This window comes from Vanellus vanellus, assembly GCF_965231255.1.
Source record: "Vanellus vanellus genome assembly, chromosome: 6".
Taxonomy (NCBI): Eukaryota; Metazoa; Chordata; class Aves; order Charadriiformes; family Charadriidae; genus Vanellus; species Vanellus vanellus.
The window spans coordinates 12,384,118-12,404,329 of record NC_138911.1 but is presented as its reverse complement, the minus strand read 5'-3'; the positions used below and the strand labels follow the sequence as shown (position 1 = coordinate 12,404,329).

General features: G+C 35.4%; 1 protein-coding gene across 1 annotated transcript in view; it reads right to left on the bottom strand.

The window, feature by feature from the left end:
* SBF2 (SET binding factor 2) overlaps positions 1-20,212 on the bottom strand; it is a gene marked incomplete at its 5' end in the record, with an annotated part of 228,924 nt that overhangs the window by 40,581 nt on the left and 168,131 nt on the right. The window contains 10 exons of the mRNA XM_082485054.1: positions 1,396-1,533; positions 5,074-5,270; positions 7,331-7,529; positions 11,407-11,552; positions 12,483-12,658; positions 15,010-15,137; positions 16,364-16,559; positions 16,948-17,021; positions 17,292-17,464; positions 18,732-18,994. Of these exons, the coding sequence (XP_082341180.1) occupies positions 1,396-1,533; positions 5,074-5,270; positions 7,331-7,529; positions 11,407-11,552; positions 12,483-12,658; positions 15,010-15,137; positions 16,364-16,559; positions 16,948-17,021; positions 17,292-17,464; positions 18,732-18,994 (1,690 nt within the window). The remainder of the gene's footprint in view (positions 1-1,395; positions 1,534-5,073; positions 5,271-7,330; positions 7,530-11,406; positions 11,553-12,482; positions 12,659-15,009; positions 15,138-16,363; positions 16,560-16,947; positions 17,022-17,291; positions 17,465-18,731; positions 18,995-20,212) is intronic.

Here is a 20,212-nt window from a genome sequence, read left to right as displayed (position 1 = left end):
GGATGCAGTCCTGAGTAATGTGCTCTGGGCAAATGTGCTTTAGCAGGGGAGTTGGACTAGATGATCTCTAGAGGTCCCTTCCAACTCTGAAAACTCCGTGATTCTGTGATTCTGGAGATTCTAAAGTGCATTCAATCCAAATATAAAGTATGCATTTTCAGGACATACATTTTAGACAAATTAAAAATATGGATGAATCACAAAGTATTTAGAAACATAATTCCTAATTGAGTGCTTAGTTTTCCACTGATTTCCAACACAAAACAAACTTTATTTCAAGGGTAAGTAAATGACTTAAACAGAAATAAGATAATGAAATAATGTTATAGAGTGAGGCTAATCTGTAATTTCTATTTTGTTGTCCCACAGAGTAATGAATCGGTAAGCAGTGTAATTATTTTTATTTCACTAACATTTTGTTAGCATGTATTATTTCAAGTAATAAGACTTTGAGCTAGTCTTACTAACCTCCTCGAGCAAAGCTATTGGATAGATTTACATCCAAATGTCCTGGCACTACCTGCTTAAACACAGTAGACATTCTTGAAGCCCTCCTTTCAGTGCCTAAAGTCAGCCAAAAAAAGAATACAAGATTAAAAAACTACAGTGTTACTCAGAATAACGCTTAACATAACTGGTAAAAATGCCCTTTTTCACACAATACAGCTCATTCTTGCCAATTTTGTACTTCAGATTTATTTTTGTAAGACACGTATACATTGGCAACAGTATGGAGATGTTAGATACAGCTAAGCAATCAACATATTTTACAATAAATGAAGCAAAGCATGTGCACTTTGGGAATGGTGTTATTTTACAAGAAAAGCCACTGTTTGGCTACTTTACCACCAACTGAGCAAGACGAGACAGACACAATTTCAAGTTGCATACTCCTCTAAGACATTGGGTTACCTTCACATAAACTTTACCAGGTTTCATCACAAAATAACTGAAATAAAACATGGATTCATTCCTTCATGATTCCACATATGCATAAATCAGTGTATTTTGTTGCATTTGATACAAAAAAAAAACCTCTGGAAAGATCTGGCATCTTGATATTCTGGGGAACTTTATTTCAGAACAGTAATAAACTACCGAACCCTCAAGAATGGCCCATCATACTCAAGAGAATTTCATCAAAAGCTATGACCCACAGGTGAATAATCATTTACTGTCAGATTAAGAATACTGAAAAATATTTTGGGAAAGATTATAAACATCCTTTATATACGGAAAGCGCATTCACTGAAAATAAGAGTGAATAAGCTATCTGGAAAGCGCAACAACAAAGGAACAACAGAATTGATAAGGGACAAACTGAACTAACACCAAATCAGAGAAAACTCACTTTTCAACTTAACCATAGAAAAGCACTATATAAACCAATTTTACCTGGAGACAGAGCAATTGTTGGTCTAACAGTGAGAGTATTACTGCCATTCATTTTGCAGTGGACGGATATCACATTCAGCAAGGCCTGTAGGTATTTCTCCTGTTCTATACTGCTTGAAGATTCTAAAGAAGCAGGAGCTAGTCACAAGAAGAATGGAACGCATTAAAATACAAGTACATTTATAAATACAAAGAACAGCAAAATAAAAAGCTTATTACATAAAGCAGAGCATTGAAAATGTCATAGTTTGTCTACAAAAGGTTCAAAAAGCCATTCCTTTGATGACAAAGAATGCTCAGATGTTCATCGGCTTTTTCAAATGCCAAAGAAAATTTTTTGAATTCCAGTTTATTGCAGCCACCTCTGGACAAACTACAGCACAAAAACGTCATAGCTGCTTAAACCAGGATTTGGTATCTTGAGCGCAAGAGCCAAGTTTTGGAATAAGCTATAGAGAGTGTCAAAGAATTTGATTGAGCACATTTTGACAAACCACCAGGGTAATTTATAAATAGGTTTCTCCAGTCATGATCCTATCAGATTCTATGCTGGAAACTAATAGACAGTAACCTAATTAGCTGGAGGAGGCAAAAAAAATTTCAAGATAGCCCTGTTAAAATTAGTATCTGAATAGCCCTGTTAAAATTAGTGTCTGAATTGGAAGTACAATTAGGAAGTTATTAGAAAATGTACATGCAGGAAACATCATGCTGTTTCTGTCTGACAAAGTGGAACAAGCCTGAGGAAAAACATTATTTTCTCTTCAACTCTTAAGCAGGGTTTACACATGAAATCCACTTGAATGATCTCTGGGTCTCCCAGTCCTTGAACCAATGCCACAAAAAGTCAATTTAGGTCTTAACAATTTAGTTAAATGAAAGGAAATGAAATGTCTAAATGAAAGGATAGTGTCCTTACCATTTGCACTCACAAAGTTTTATTTTGTGAAGAGTATTGTGTATGTTTTAGGAAAGAGACTTGGGAGACGAATAGTTTGACTTATATGAAAGTCTGTTATTGAACTGGGCAGATATCTGAAGTGAAGATTGAGTGCAATAATGTCCTTGTGAAAGATTATAGATGGAAAATTTGCCCTTCATCCTTACCACCAATCATCCGCCCCCCCCCCCCCCCCCCCCACCGCCATGCTTAACAGAAGAATAAAGGGGTGAAAGACTACTGGTGACTCAAAGAATGAACCCGTTACAGGTAAACAGGGACTTCTATAAAATGACTGATCTTTTATGTGCTGTATCATACAGGAAGGCCATCACAACAGCATAGATTTAAACAAAAGATGGGGATGGGGATCCTGGTAGCAATTTTATCAATCCCAGGAAATAAACGCATTGCTTAGTAATGCAATAAGATTGCCTCAGCTGCTACTACGTGCTCTATATGCCTGGTTGCAGATTGCTCCATCTTGATCTTATAACAGGTCCTATTATAGTCAATAATCCAGCCTCTATCAAGATAATGTTACTACGTACAAGAAACACAAATGGTCTTCCTACATGGCAGTTGACCAATACTCTGCATAGGAAGGTATGCATCTGTCAACTTGAATTTAACTTAAGATTATCTTTGTCCTCTTAGTTTGCATCACAATCTGTTTTTCAATATAGACTTCCTTCATTGTACACAACTCCTACTGAGGCAAATACACGCACCTGTGTAAAAATATCTTTTATTGATCAGTTTCTTCAAAAGTTTTTTTTCACCAAGCTTCAGCTTCATTATGAATAAAATAAATATCCTATGAATATTTTTCATTTTCCTTGAAGTACCTTCCTGAAGAAAGTCTTCATTTTCTTCACATGTTAAAAGAAACAGTAACTCCAGAAGCTAATGTCAGATACGGTCGCTGTCAATCAGATTCTCTGTTGCCTAATATACTGCTGGAAGTATGCCAATGACAGTATAAAAGACTGTATAAAATTAAAAAAAGAAACCACCTACAAAAGCAATGAGATTACACACAGGAAACGTGCTTTAATGGGTCAGGCTTTGAAGATCTTGTTTTGGAAGGCTCTCATACTCCCATGCATATAGAAATGATAGCTACTACAGAAAACATGGAAGTGTGTGTCTTTATATAATTTGCAGACTATTCCTGCTGAGTTTTTTTCAATTTATTCTGTTTATATCAGGTTAAAGATGGCTGACCAGTATTTCAGCTAAGACAGTATTAAATTGGTTTATAAGACTAACATTTGAATTACCACGCTTAGGATTCACACCATAAACTTCTGGAACAACCGGTGTAGCTACTAGCTTTGGCAGCTGCTGTGTTAACTATTGGTAGTACTTCACTGATTCATTCATGAATCTTTCCAACAAAAACGCATTATAAAAACCGCATTTCATTACCTTGCTCCTCACTCCAACTAAAAAATGCCCCCACAAAACACTGAAAAGATACTGAATCAATGCTACAGCAATGAATATTCAGCAGATAATTAGTGATTCACGAATTAGTGTTAATAGCCCGTCCAGACACTGTCTGATGTAAAAAATGTTTTTCTAATATCTGAAATTTTTCAGAATTTTGTGAATTTTGAACATTTTGTGAATTTGATATACACAAAACTTCACATAGCTAAACATTACGTATGATATAAACTGTTCTTTACAACTAAGAAAACTGTGGTTTTCATAATTATACTCTGTGAAGGAGAAATTCAGGACGCGGCAGAAAATATTTCAATCATGTAATCACCAAACTACTTTTATGCGAGTTGCACATATTTATACAGTATGCTTGTCACAGGTTTTGAAAAATTCTACTCGGCAGAGTCAAACCTTTTAATTGCGTTTTTGTCATTATTGTGGTGAAACGCAAACATAAACGGGACTGAGGAATTTCTTTCTTATCTTAATGAGTTCCTAGTATTCCAATTCCACCTGACATTTTCTTTTTCTCAAAAAAGAAAAATTATGGCCTAATTCTACAATACTTTATAAACAACTACCAGTTCGATTAAAGAGAATACTGACCTTTTCTTCACCAATATGCCAAATTCACACATGGCATGAAATTAACTCAGAGCTGGAAATCCAGGCAGTCACAATAAGTATCCTAAACACTGCCCATGAATGATGAAAGTCAACTAATATTCTTTCCAAAATTAATGTTGCCCTAATGTTGTATTCTTCTGAAAAAATAATTATTCTGACAAAACTTGTGCTGGCCCAATCTTGATCACACAAAGGAAGAGATTTACTTAGTGCAAAGACTCCAATTTAAACCTTTCAGGTCTATGCTTTATAGAAGTAAGATAAAATTTAAACTAGTATTACAAGGAAAAATATGAAAAAAATCCAATGGATAATGGTGTCTCTAATATTTTATATAATCCTCTGTTAAAAGGGACAACATACACTCATTACATAAAACAGTGCAAAGGAAAAAGATAATTTAAGGGAAACAGGGGAAGTTTGCATTGCATTTGGCAGTTACCAGCTTTTACTGAAGACTTTTGGTACATATATAATCTGCATTCAAATTGTTCATTGACATTTTTTGAACCACTTGCATACCATTCAGGATCTGCTTCTTGACATATAGTAATTAAACTGAGCTAATATAATATCAGATAACCTGAGACTGATTTCATCTACAAAAAGTATTTCTATGTTTAATTACTGATACAGAAAGTCTAGCTGTATCAGCTCACCTGTAGTATGGGTGTTTTGGGATTTGAAGAGGCCAACAACTCCTTTTCCATGAAAGCCCCCAGATCTAAGTAGAAGAGTACTGTTTTTAGTGTTCTTCCAACAGACAACTGGTAGGCGATTGTGACGGTAACAGCGAGCAACTCTCTGCAGACTGCTGTCTTGAACAGACTGAGGTACTACCAGAAGCCCAGGATAACTGTTTTGACAAAAAGGTGAAAAAAATTAAACAACAATTAAAACTGCTTTCAAATTTTTAAACAGTGAAAAAAAATTTCTACAATTACAAGCTGGATGTACATCTTAGTGAAAATACACCTCAACTGAAAAAATTATTTTTTATTTAGTAAGTCTAATTTTTAGTCCAATCCTAGCAAATACATTAATTAGTAAAGAAAACTGCATTTTCAAAACTACTTTAATTACAAAAAATTTGTAAGACTATCACTACTGGTCTCTTTCCATTTAAGGTTATATTTTGTTTGGTAGTATTTTCCTTCTTAGTATATCTCTTTCTATCACTATAATGAAGCCATATTTTTAAGCATGACAGAAAAGAGAATTTTGAGGCACGCAAATGATGCAGTAGTTTTGTTTTGACACTTGTGTATGAAATATGAGAATTCAAAGGAAAGAATGTTAGATTGCCTAAAGTATCACAACTAAAACAATAGCTTTTGGTTTGTGTCAAAATACATTTAAACTTTACAGTCAGATGCCTTGGAACAGTGTATTTGAAACCGCACTTCTGTGTACTTTTTAACACACTACAATACACTGAGAGATTAGGAAATTCACAGACACAATACCTTTAAAAATAGAAAACCCAGCAATACTGTAGTTGTGTTCATGTCAGTGAAAAAGGGATTCAAGCAAGATGAAAGATTATTTTCTATCTCCTCAAAAAAATATTCAATCTAAGTGCCAATTTCATATGTTAAGAAGAAATTAAGACAAGAAGCAGGGAAAAGTTACTGCTTACTGAACAACTTCATTCCTCTACAACATACACTGTTCCTGTAAATTCACTACTTTGACGCTTATTGAACTGCCCTCCTACAAAATCAAAGTACATAATATTTACAGTCTACCTCTTAAAACACAGCAATCAAACTAATATGGCACTAGATAAGTATTTAAATCCTGAGATTTGTAATCCACTAATATATTAATTATCTTTTCCAAAAAATCCTATAGAGTATTAAAACCTGGTGTTTTTAGGGGAGGAAAGAGCTGTCTGCATAATGTTCAAAGCATAAAAAACCCGTAGATTTAGTCCGTTCATCTGCATTGTAGTCTATGGTGATTGAACAAAATAAGTTATTAGTCTGTTATTCTAGATAAGTTGGAAAATAAGAAAAAATCTAGTATTTTTCTTGTGTGCCCTTCTTCGATGAAGAACTGGCGATTTCATTATCCATAATGAAAGCAATGACTAGCCAAAACTGGCTTTAGAGAACACAAATACTCTTCTGATACGACTTGTGCAGATATGCTTTTGTATGAAAGGGAATTATTGCGGCTAGTGGTAGTAAACTACATCAGCTTTCACAACAAAAAGGGAGTTAGTAACACTCGTGTTTAAACACAGCAGGTGACTTTCAGCACGTGACAAACTTTTACAGTAGTGTAGATAATTAGATTTTAAAATATTTTTTGTTTGAACAAAATAGTTATGTGTAATTTTTTTTGAGGCTTGCTTTTTTTATTTAGGAATAGAATAGATGTTATATGCAAATATATTACATAAATATTTGCAGTAACAATACAGTGATTTACAGAAACCATACCAAGTGAGTAAGTTCTACCAGCTAACTTTATTGGCTAAGTCAGACAGCTGAAAAATAGCCTAATGATTTAGACATCAGTGTAGAAAGCCAAGAGAGAGAAACTCCTTCAAAAGGCAATTCAGAATATCCAGGTTCATCTCCTCCAAAAGCCCCAGGGGCACTCTCTTTCCATGGGCTATAGAAAGGACCTAGGGAGGAAGACTTGTGTTGTCTGAGAGCTTCTGGGGCAGTTCTGAAAGCTCGCTTCCAGCTACCACTGCTGGCAGCCTTTCCGAATCTGACGTGTACATATGAAGCCACCAGAAGACAAATCTCTGAGCGGAATACAAATAGCTTCAAGGTCACTGGGTGAACACTCCTACTGCCGACAAAAATTTTCTCAGAGTAAGATGCTTAAACGGATACATCGTGTGGTATGTGTGTTATATCATCTTTACTTTCAACCACTTGACTGAATTGGTAAACTCACCTCCTGCAAAGTGAATACATCCTGTTCAGTGCAGTTATTCTTAAGTATTCTGTTTTTGAGCGAGAAGAGTTACTACTGATGGTCCCAAGTCCCAAACGTTGATAGTCTCTGAAACAGGCTCTTTCTACTAATTGCTCCATTGTTGATTTTTCTGATGCTTTTAGGGTACCACTTGTGTGCAGCTCGCTGTCATCTGAAACTAAAGTTAAAAATCTTTGAGTTTGCTGTTGGGGAGGCCAGCAGTTACACAGAAACCGAAATATAAGTTTGTCTTACTGTCAGGGATGAATGACAAGAACTAATACATATAGATACACAGTTTATAGAAATTATAAGCAATAAAATAATATTTTAGTCAGGAAACCTGAATATATTACACAGTTACCTACTGCACTTGTGACTGGCATGGCTGACAACTCTTGCGCTAAAATTGTGGAAAAAGTTATCTCATATATTCATCTGAATGGAAACAAAGGCAGATAATCTTTCTTTCAACAGTTTATGAAAATGTGTTAAACCCACAACTGCTATACAAAGATGTACACAAGGCAGAACAATGAAAAATGTGCACAGAAATTCACTAAACATCCGAGATAAAATGGACCTTGCAATTCTTTTAAATTATCTTCAAAAAAGGTAACAATCTTTTTAAGGCTTGGTTCAAATAAAAAAATATTTCTATGTCATAATTTCATGACAGATGACTGTCGGTTTCTTAATGCCTCAGTTTCAATGTCAAACAGCAGCCTTCTTCAGCCGTGCACGTCAGCCGCACTTGCCAAAGCAGAAAAACCTTCAACCACGAGAGATAAAAACCATGTCACAAGTTTAAATTACACTGAAATTCAAGTCAAGCAAGGTCTTTGTACAAAACCTGCCACCTGCCTATTATTGACACTTTCAACTATTTCCAAATAATTCTGAAAGCAGATTTGCTGTTCACAGCATGCATCAGTTACTCGCTACCACCTCAAGCATTGAAATATGTGCTTTAAGAGGGGAAGTATTTCTTCATGAACGAGACACTGAAAAGCATATAAGGATTTAAATTTAAAACAGGACTTTATAAAACTGGAAATTAAAATTATCTTCAAAAATAAAAATTAAGATACAATTAAAATTTTACTGGCAGTAGACAACATTCAGAATTTACAGGAGATGAACCTATATACCTTTTTTTTGGTGCATCCTAACAGAAAAGTTACACAAGTAATTTTATTGCCCCTGCAGCTCACCAAACAAAACTAACAATTCTCTGTTTGACCTAAATAACAGAGTTTAACACTGGGATATCTCCTCTTTTTTCTCTGTTTTTATTTGTCATGGTAAGGAAGAAGTTACAAAACATTTACAAGTATAAAATGCATTAATGAGAAAAAAATTACATGAGTTTTAGAAATAATTTTATTTGGGGGCACACAGAAATTTACTATTTAACAGTTTTGAATGGAAAGCTGTAACTGACTCAGATAAGATGAGGGTGCATGTTTTGAGTTATTTTTTCTAAATGCATTTTTCTCTCATGAAAGCAGATATATCGGTGATCGGTTTGCAAAACATTTTTCTGTGCACATAAAGCTAGAGATTATAAAAGCCCGTATCAGTACCCTTAAACTGAAGGGGGAGTTGCAGATGTTTTGCTGTCTCAAGTTTAAAATGGATTTATTTTAATTTGATTATGAAAAGAAGAGGAATAATCCCTCTATTTTACTGTTCCTGAGATATGACTGTTTGTAAAAGTGGGTGTTACAGTCTCCTATTTTATGGAACACACCAGTAAGAAAGAGAATTTAGTAGTGATGAGATTCTAAACTCTGAAAATAAAAAGATGGGGAAGAATTGGATGGAAATTAGATGGTCATTAGCAACAACTAATAACTAGAGCACTGTGCCCAGTTTTAGAAATCACATTGCAAGTTACACGCAGACCAGCTGCATAGGACTGAGAGAAGAGGAATGAAGATGATCAGAAGTCTATCAAGACTAATAAACAAAGAACTGAAATAACTGCAGAGATTTAATATCCAGAAAAGAACAGAGAAGAGAAATATTACAATAGTCCATAAATACATTAAGCACTGCAATCACAATGAAGGGAATTATCTCTTCTATATGCATAAGGCAGCAGAATAAGAAGTGAAGGCTTTAAATTGTGGCAAGGAAATGTTTGGGCCTGAATATCAGAAAGTTGCTTGTTTTTCACTAGCATTAAGGATGGTTAAAGCATTAGAACAAATTGCCTAGAGTTGCGGAACCTTCCTCCTTGAAAGCTTCTAAGAAAAAGTCAGGTAAACATCTATGATGAACGGATTAGGTATGTTGATTTTGCGTTGGGGCAAACAGATGGAGTAGATGATCTCTTGAAGTTCCTTCCAATCCTATCTTCAACATTTATTTTTTAAGACAATGCATCACCTGCTGCAGATAGTTCCCGTTTGCTTCACTGTTGGTATAGCTGCATAGTTTCCTATGCTTCAGTTCTTGAGACTTGCAAACAAAAAGTCATTCACAGCAATCAATATAAAAGAAATTGCAGTGATTAAATAGCAAATTTCCTATGGCTATTTGTAGTCTATCTGAAGCAAAGAGTTACTACTGTTGTCAGCTGACTATATCTGAGGTGTCAGTGCAGTGTGGAGAGAAAAGCAAACTGTCAAGACTTTGATCACCTTACACGTTCCCAGTCAAAACATCTGGAAAGCAGAAGGTAGGAAGCCTCGCAATTTCTATTTTTACATTTTGTTAGGGGACGAAAAAAGTGACTAATGTTTATATAACACTGGTGTTCATGGAAAAATGAAGTTGATTTGTACATCAGCAATGCAAAAACTCTTGGAATTTTTTCATCATCGGAGAAGTATGGATACACATGTATCATTGTGCTTAGTGTCTCTGGGTGAAGGACACAAAGTTACCCAAAAATCACACAGGTACAGCAGGCAGAATTGCTTCTGACCCCAAGAATCTGCAACATCAGAACACATACTGACTCATCACTTAAGGAAGATGCTGGAAATTTAATTAAGAACTTAATTTTTCAGCATTGTGAAGACATTCTGTATTTTGTAATCCTTTCTTTTTCCCTTTTTTCCACCACTTTTATCTGGAATGAAAGAAGAGACTCAATTATTTTTTAGCCTTCCTGGAATGGCTTTCTTCCATTTTGGAGAGACGAGAGACAGTGCAGTAACACAGTCCTGCTTCAGACAACTTTTATATATCTGCTCATAAGTCACCTAAGTTGCCTTGCTTGCTGACCAAATATTCAAAAGGAAAATTTGGCTTGTTCGATGTTTTGAAGAAATCATTAGTGTTTGATAAACACTTCGTTATCTGAAATGCTTATTTATTTTTTTTTTAAAAAGAAAGAATGGTATGACAAAACAATACCTGTTTATGTACAGGAGAATCTGGTTCCCTCTAGTGGTTTATTATAAATTAGCACTGGTCCAGATAAGGATATACTGACAGCAGCACATGGTAGGAAAAGAAGTATTTGGAAGAAAGTCAAACTCCACACCATCACATGAACTCTACAAAGTGCCCAAATCACTTTCTACCTTCTGTCCCCAAATCCTTTCAACCAAAATTTGATATTTTCAGTAGTAATGACTTATGCTGCTTTCAGAAATAATTTGTCACTTCCACATCTGCAAAAGTCTCCCATAGTATTTGCACTTTCTTGAATCTCTTCAATTACTGCTTTCTCATCATAGACTAATTACAGATCTCATGATGTCCAAAGATAAATGAAAGCTACAGCATGCTTCTGTGCTGTTCCATCTACACTATTATGATGTAAAAAATGATAAAAAGATACTATATGTAAGTAGCTTTATAATTAAAAAACAGTAGTCTTGTATTTGCTTTACCACTGAATAAATTCAATTTCCTCTTTTGCCTTGTCATCACAAAAGAAAACACTTACTAAATGTACATATTTGAAACCTTTCTCTTTCCTGTCTAGGAAGACTCTGCAATTTCTTCTTGAAGACATTTCTGATTCAATATATTGGAACGGAAGCATAATAGGATAGACTTATCAACAACATGGAAAAAAAATCTTTTACTATTACCAGAGATATCATCATCTTCATTCCAGCCTGGGCGATTCCCTCTTTCTTCCACTATTGTGCCTGTCTTCTTCTTTAATAAATATTGGCGTCCAATTGTCATCTTCCCAGCACGCTTTGCTCCTTTCACAATGCTTTTTGAGAAGGTACTAAAAATTCATAGCAATAAAAATACTTAGAAAGATGCATCTCATTCTCCCTGATAGCACGTACCGATTTTTATGATGAACCCACTTACCTAAATAAAATGTATTTCATAATTTTTCATTTAATACGACAAAAATTATAACCTCCAGAAAAGTTAATTCCCATATTAATTTTTAAACAGCAATTTTATTATTTTGAGATAAATTTGTGTATTATGTCTAACGATAATGAATAAGCAGCCATCATCTTTCTTTAGGTATTTGTATTTTGCTAGCAATATGATAAATCTACAAAGTTGACAAAGTAATGGCAGGAAAGGTAAAAATTACCTTGAAGTTTTAGGATTCAATGACTAGCTTGTGACTCTACTTTCCTGTGTCAACAACGCAATAATCAACAGAAAAATCACAGGAACTACCATTCTGGAACAGACTAATAATCCACCTAGTCTAGTAAAAATTAATGTGTAACATAAACTTCAAAAGAGGACCCAAAGCTCAAACTCTAGATTAAAAACCACCAGGACAACTGTATAAACTGTACTAAAGATAAAAGTAATTTTATCCCACATTAGGTTATTAACCTATAAAGTAATATCCAGGAAATCTGTTTTTTATGTTGGCAGAGTTGGCATAGCTGAAGATGCTACTTACACTGTGTGTGTTTCAAAATGTAATGAGATGCTTGTTCAAATTTACTGCAGCCAGCAATATGGATAAATAGTATATTCCTATACAAAACTGACACGTATATCATACTAGTCTACCTTTTATTCAGTAAATATAAAAAGACGCGGAATAACACTCAGTTATTTTGACTTTCCTGAAAACTGCTTGAATGATCTGCATTTCTGCAAAGCTGTCAGATTGTTCAATGTATTTGAATACTAGTAAGCAAGAACATCAGTAATAAAAAAAGAAGAATGACTATACCGGAAAGAAGTGTTCTTTTCTTTTTGTTTTGGTAAAATTATCTGTGGTGCTGTTTGCCCAGCTGCAAATGCAAAAGTGCTGAAGATGGATTGAGGATAACGGAACTTCATTAACTGTTTCTTAAATATTTCCACCACTTCAGGACTTACTTCTTCATCAAATGCTACTTTAATTAACTGCATATTAAAGACATGACACGTTAGAAACTGAAAAAAATGTTATAGAATTAAAGAAATTAAAAAATCCTGAAATATATTAGCAAAATTCCCATATTTATGCAGTACTATGCCTATCGGAGAATACAAATATATGTACATACATCTTATTGATCTTGAGGGGTATTACACAGCTTATTATTTTTTATTTAATTGTTACATCTATGTCCTAATACTAAGGTATTTTCACTAAGAAGCATCTGGAATTCTCATAAGATCAAACACAAAATATTTTGGTAAATCCAAGTAGTAGTGCTGGCACGAAGATGTCTACAACAGTTCAAATACTAGTCACATGGGACAGTTTAGCTGGGAAATATTCAGCCAGCTCTGCCCATATACTGGGAACTAAGGTTGGTAATGCACTTCAAAGACTCTCATCAAACCAACAATTTATACTTCCATTACTTAGTCATTCCAATTTTTGCCTCACCTTGCACAGTATAGAAAACTGATAATAATAAAAATGTAATACTGAAATCTGATCCTTAAAAACAAACTAACCTTGTCGTATTCAACACTGATCCATCCACCCCACTAAAAGTGCTTTTTGAAAGGTTTTGGGAAAAAAAAGATAAATCCCATCCCATCATCCTCAGCCAAAAGGATGACAGCCAGTAATTTGGAAAGGGGGGGTGGGGATAGGGGGGCGGGGGTGAGTGGGTGGGAAATGAAGAGAAAATAGGGACTCTATAAAAGGGCCCAAGAGAACTTTAAGAATGCGGAAAAAGCAAAGAAATATCCTTGAGCTTTATTTCTGAGCGCATACCTATACACCTTTTGAAGGTCTTTTGTTTGCCATCGAGAAGGGGGATGTCATCATTGCTTTTTAAATTTCACTTGTTTTGTAAATACTTTCCAAATGACTAACAACTGTTGTTCTAGGACCTCCTTGAAAGGAGCTGTTGAATCTTCAGGGGTTATACTGGTCTGAAGTTTTAAGGACATTAAATAGCATAACTGCAGCCAAAACCTTCTCAAAGTCATAATTAATAAACAAAGAGGAGGGGCTATTTCATACTGTATTGAACTCTAGCTGTTACAAAGGGAACAGAAAGTAAACTGTTTACTGATTGTTTTTGTTCTCATAACCTAACACAAAACTATGCTAAACAAAAGCAAAGATGATGTTTGACCAGAATCCAGCACTAAAAACACTGAGCTGTGTCTGTATTTAGCACATCATTGAAGCATGCTAACTATTCCGGTAAAAAGATTTCTGGAAAATAAAAGTCCTCATGAAGCCCTCTCAAAAGTCCACAAGAACAATTTCCTTTCAGCTGTTTTACTCACTTGTATTCCTAATCTTATGCTTTTGAATAGGATATTGAAGGACGATTAGCTAAATAATGCCCATTATTGCAAGGAATTAGTAAAATGCTGATGAACTATTTTATTATGTTTTCAAATGTTACTGTTCTCAATGAAAATATACTTCTGCAGTCAGCCAACCCAACAAAATATTTCATAGATTAAGTACTGCAGTCTACTTTCAGTTCATATCCAAATGAAATGATATTATCAAAAGAACCATATTAAAATTCTTTGCCTTCAACTTTCCATCTCTTAGGGTTTGACCACAGTTAAGATCACTACCAAGAAGAAATATTTAGGGAAGACTTCAGAGACTCATGATTTCTAATTCTTAGAAGTCCACCTCTGTCAATCGCCCTGCAGTGCCCGCTTCTGCTGAACACACTGAGGCAGATCCTACAGCCAGGAAACTACCAGGATCTGTGCAGAAGTCAGGAAACTACCAGGATCTGTGCAGAAGTCAGGAAACTACCAGGATCTGTGCAGAAGTCATACACAGGTTTATTGGTTCTGGCCAATGGTGGCTACGCTAAAGACTCCTGGAAGTGCAGCTCCCATGTGTGACATACCATGACTTTCTGCCGTGGGATTTTACAGAAAGCTGGTAAAGTGACAAGTCTTGAGAAGAAAGCAATATTTACAGCTTTTCCGTATTCATTCCATGTAGCTGGAGGAGAGAGAAAGCATGTTTCTGCTGGTCTGCCTAGGCCTCTACTTACTCTACTTACATTAAGAGATTTTGGACCCAAAATAGCCCTTTACTGCATCCAAAATAGAAAGGTAAGGAAAGGAGTGAAAGAAATCAAATATGAAAACGGTAACCCTCTGTAAATATCAACTGGGCCGAGAAACGCCAGGGTTTCTATGAGAGGACTGCATTCTCTACTGACTTTACAGGGCAGAAAACTGAACTCTTCGCAAGTATCACGACAAAGTGCTGCTCATAAGTCTTTGAAACCAACTGCGTTGTCACAAATTTTTACAAAACTTCCTTTTACCTGAAAGGTAGCTGAAGTTATCTGCAGTCCTTCCTGCATACTCTGCTGCAGCTGGTTCTGTATAGTGATCTTCTTCTCCTTCGTAACAGATGCAATAGGAAAGCTCCGGATTACCGTCTGCTCTCCAACTGAGGACCATAAAATTGTATTTACAGGTACTTGTTAGATCACAGAATCAGATCTGGTTTGGTCACAGTGTACTTTGAATAGATAGGAATGAGTAAGCACAAAGCAACATGGAAATAACGGCACAGAATTATTTCAGGCAAAATGCCTGAAAAGTCGGTAAATTCCTAAAGTATTATTTGTAATCTGAATTTCTGCTGGGATGATTAGAAAAATATTCTCTTTCCTTCTGAGTCTTTCTACAGGATGGAAGTGCACCCTCAAATTCTAGGTTGGTAAGGAGTGAGGAAACAGTTTCACAAGCTTATTCAAATTTCAGGTTACATTATACAACTTCTAAACAATGAACGATATACACTGATATCTTTACATATGACCACAAATGTTCCACAATAAATTTATACTTCTGAATGACAATCTGCTTAGAAATGGCAGATGTCAAAATATGAAAATTTATCATTAAGAAGAGCTATTTTCATTACATATTAAAAAGAATACTGATTTTATTAATAATAATTTTTGGGAGAATACTAACTCATAAATATTTTTCATTTAACACACTTCCAGGGGCTGAAAATAGCTGTTTAATGAAAAGCTAGGGGTAGCGAAAGCTGCAGATCTCACACAGTATATATGTTCTGTCTTCATGGTGAAGAAGCTTACGAATTCTTTGTGAAGTAGCATTATTAGACCAACTTTACAGATAGACTTGAGATATAAAGGTACTAAGCATTTTGTCCATTTGAAAGTCTATGGAAATTACTAAAGTATGGTCGGGAGTGTCCTTATTTTCTGTCTCCAACTTTAGGTAGCCCATAAAAAATGGACATACCATACCACATAATACCATGTGACATTCTACTGCATTCTCCTCTAAGAGAAGTATATATTATGATTTTATGCTACATAAATTACTAAAGACAACACTGTAAATATGTACTGATATGCAGGAATAAACAATCATTTAGCATCATCATCTTCAGCATCAACATTTATCACCTCATATGAAGAAATAAGTTCTAGTTCAATTATATGCAAAATCAAAATCATGCATTATCGTATCTAGTGACAAAAACCTATATGAAGAGATTATTCTTATCTGATAAACATGAGAAATTATACTGTGAAGCGCATACATTTTGATGTTGATGCTTGAATAAGTGGATAGGCCAGCTCAAGCTTCTGCCTATTTGAACGACCACAATTATCACTGTTTAATTTTTCTTACCCAGTTGATCATGAGGAGTGCCTTTAAATATAATTCTGTAAGTGGTAAGGAACAGAGCTCCTTCAGCAGGGAGGATGTGAGGACCCCCAAGCAGTCCTCCTGTAGCTTCCTCTCTGCCATCAGGATCCAGCAGCACACGGAGACCTTCACAAACAAATTCTTCTCCTGGCAGTAAAGTTGGTCGTAGAATTTTGGGCTGATGCAAATAAATGAAAGTGTGTGTAACAGCGATACCAGTGTTATATCTCGGTCTAGTTTTCATATTTGGCTTTAAAAGCTTCAAAACAAAATTGTTATGATACTGAGTCCAAAGAAGGGAGATGAAGTTCAGACTCAACTAAGAGACATGGGTCTCAAAAAACAGCGGGCATGCAACAGCTTGTTTATGATCAGAAGTTTGGCTCTACTAGTTTCCTAAGTTCATATTTCATGAGACCAAAGCCAAGCACTTTATTTATCACTGGTGGAAATTTTCTTTTAATGTTTTGATGTTTCCTCCTAACATTATGAGGGGGGAAAAATGATGACTAAATTGCATGATTCTAATACTTGTAAAGAATACAAATATGTTTCATAATACTTGCCTTCTGTATTGGTGGAAGCCGCCTACTCTCACGATGGACAGCCTCCAAGGTCTCTATGTGCATTGCTACAATGCCTGGAAAGCAGTAATACCATAAATGAAGTCTCACATAATATGAAAGAGAAAGTTGCAACCTAATTAAAACTCTGATATTCTGAAAATCTGAAATTTAAACATTAAGGGAATAATCATTTGAAATGCAACAGCAATTATAGTCTAGAAAAGAAATCTAACCTTCTAGCTTCACTGAAAGTAACTGAAACTAGAAAGTGCAATTCTCTCACTAGGAAAAAAAAAAAAAGAAAAAAGAGAGACTACAAACCATCTTTTTGTCACAATTCTTACCTGGTATCATGCAATGAAGACCCTTGATGTGATCCTGTGTAACTCCGCTCTCTGTGCAAACCTTGTCAATAAATCTGGTGATGAAGCGGACAACTGCGTTTGCCACATCATTGTTCTCAGAGTCCTCAAATCCACTTTCAGTGTCATAACTCTCTGCAACACTGCCTGCAATACTATAGACATAAATAAGAGAAATTTCAAGTGTGAAAAATTCAGCTGCTGATGCACATATGAAACCTGGCTAAACACAGTCAATTTTTTTTTTTCTAGTTACAATCCATAAACCTTGCTAAAAGCATATGGTGGTATCACAACTACAGTGTATTTTCACTGTCATTAACACTGTCAGAACTGCATGGATGATGACAAAGGAGAACTTCCCCTCCATCGGTCCAGCACAGACAAGCCCACAAGATAAAAAATGCTGCTTGGAAGCAAGCTCTATGTTTTCTCTTCATAGACTCAAGCGCATTACTTGCAACCCATGGTAAACAAATATCCAGTTACATACAGAGAGATACATTCAATGCATAATTTGGTTGCACAGCAAAGCATTCAAAAGCCAGAAAGACCAGAAGGAAAGTTTTTTGTGCGTCAGATAGAAAATGCAAGCAAGTCAGTGGGAGATGTACTTCGAATGTCTGAAAATGCCTCCCATAGTAATATTAAGGGCCAGATTCACACATTGCAACACATACTGCAACCTGTCTACCGAGCATGTCCTAATGCCTGAGTTTAGAGGTGTTTAGTCAGCAGAAATGAGTAGCCATGTGGAGTTTGATACTGATAGCTTGCCTATCTTTTACTTGATGTCAGTGTCCTACGGTTTTATCAGGTGGGAATTCTGACGGATCACAGGCGATAATGAAGACAGTAAATAGAGAGGGAGGAAAGTTGTTGTGAAATGTCCTGGATTTGCATGCTAGCCAATGTAACTGGTGTTATGCTCCTCCTGCGTCCTTAGTAATTTAACCTTTGCCACAGTAGTTTATCCCTCTCGCTTTTTGTGATCTCAATGCCTTTCTTCCTTGCAGCTGTTGCCCAGAAATTGTGATTTTATGGATGCTATACAAATGTTTTCTTGATTTTAAGTTCATACACTGTTTTTTTCAAGTTATATAAAATCTAACAGAGTACGTATTTTTAGCTGCTGTTTTCTTTCTTCTCATACCCTATTTTTGTCCTCAACATTTGCATTACTAGATTAAAAAGTCTTACTGGGACAATAAAGTGTTTATGTTGCTTTAAATGGTGGTAAATTACTCCAGATTAAGTTCTGTTATTTAAGACGAATCATGTTAGACTTCTGCTCTCCTTAATTAATGAGCTTGAAGAGAAGATACCAAAATAATCTGGTATTTAGAGTAAGTCCCAAAACCTAAGAAGCTTTTGAAAACTGTGCCCCATCCTGACTGATTACCAGTGAACTTGTGCACCCACCTGTTTGTGACAATACTGTTGCTTCCACTCTCCCAGTCACCAGTAGCCGATGTTCTTAATAACTTGTTCTTACTTGTATCCAGTGGTACTAGCAGATAGACCATGAGGTTAGCAAAATGAATCGCCTGACTGAAAACTGTACTTTCCTCATTCTGGACTAGCTCCTGCTGCATTTGTTTATTAAGAGTTGGCCATAATCGCAACTGCTCAGCAGCCAGGTCCATTGCTGTCTTATCCTGGTCTGGACCTACAGAATTTTTCTCCTAGAAGACATACAGAAAGGAATATAAAGATATAGAAGAAATAATGAAGTTATAACTTAATCAACGATGTTTAGTAAAAACTTTATTTATTAAACTGTTCATTAAACTTGTGTTATTTAAATTGTATATTAATTTAAAAAGAAAAAGCAAATAACTACACTCAATATGGTTTAAGGAGAGTTATGATTATAGTAAGTGAGCTTTGAAGGCAGTTTACTGAAATATGCAAGGAGTGCAATGTGGACAGATCTAAATAACATAATTTCTTTCTAGATCTTTTTTATGCTATATGATCTTCCATGTTTCTTCAGAGTGGTTTACTGATTTTAATATAGCTGCTCTTTTTAGCTTATCTACTTAGCTCACACGACAAGCATAAATCAGATTGAGAAATAACGTGCAGCTCATTGCTTGATGCAGGTGATGCTCTCCAAATTCCTAGGATGGTCAGGTGAGGCAAGCTTTTATATAAATAGTTTCCAGACCCGCTGAAACATTCATGTTTTTACATGTTGGAGTCCAATTCTAGCATCTGCTTGAAGCAAACTAGGTAGATGACACTAGCCAAATTGTATTATAGCCTGAGGAAATTAGAATAAAGGAATCTGGCAGCCAATATTAGTGACATAAGGCCTGATGTTAAATTATTAAAGAACTAGGTATCTTGCAAATGTTTTTTCCATACTAAGTTAAATTTGAGCTAGTTTTCCATATAAACACATGTGAAGGTTAAAGTAGGCGCTTCCTTGTAAGTTCTACTATTCTTCACATTTTTCTTTAATAGTGTCAGATTGGAAGGGGTTCCCCATACACAGTCCCACAGTCCTTTTCTCTTTATCCTTAATATACCTGACATGCTTTTTCATTTCTTCATTCTGACTACATTTCTGGGAATGTATCTGTCTATTTTACTTCCTCTCTTTACAATGCTGTATAACTTTGGGTAGCATACACTTTTCAGTCACATAGTTGATAATGATATTTTCATACAGAAAGTGAGACTACAAATGGCTCTTTACTATGTGTATGTGCTCCTTCTTAAAAACAATAAATCTTATTTTAGCATGCTGCAAGGCTTCCCATTATACTTTAATTTTTGCATTAGAGATGTACCTTCCTCCTACTGAGACAGACAATTTGTGTTCTGGAATTTAATAACGCAGACTGAGTGCCATTCAACAGAAACCACACTAGGGTTTGATAATAACCTAACACTGG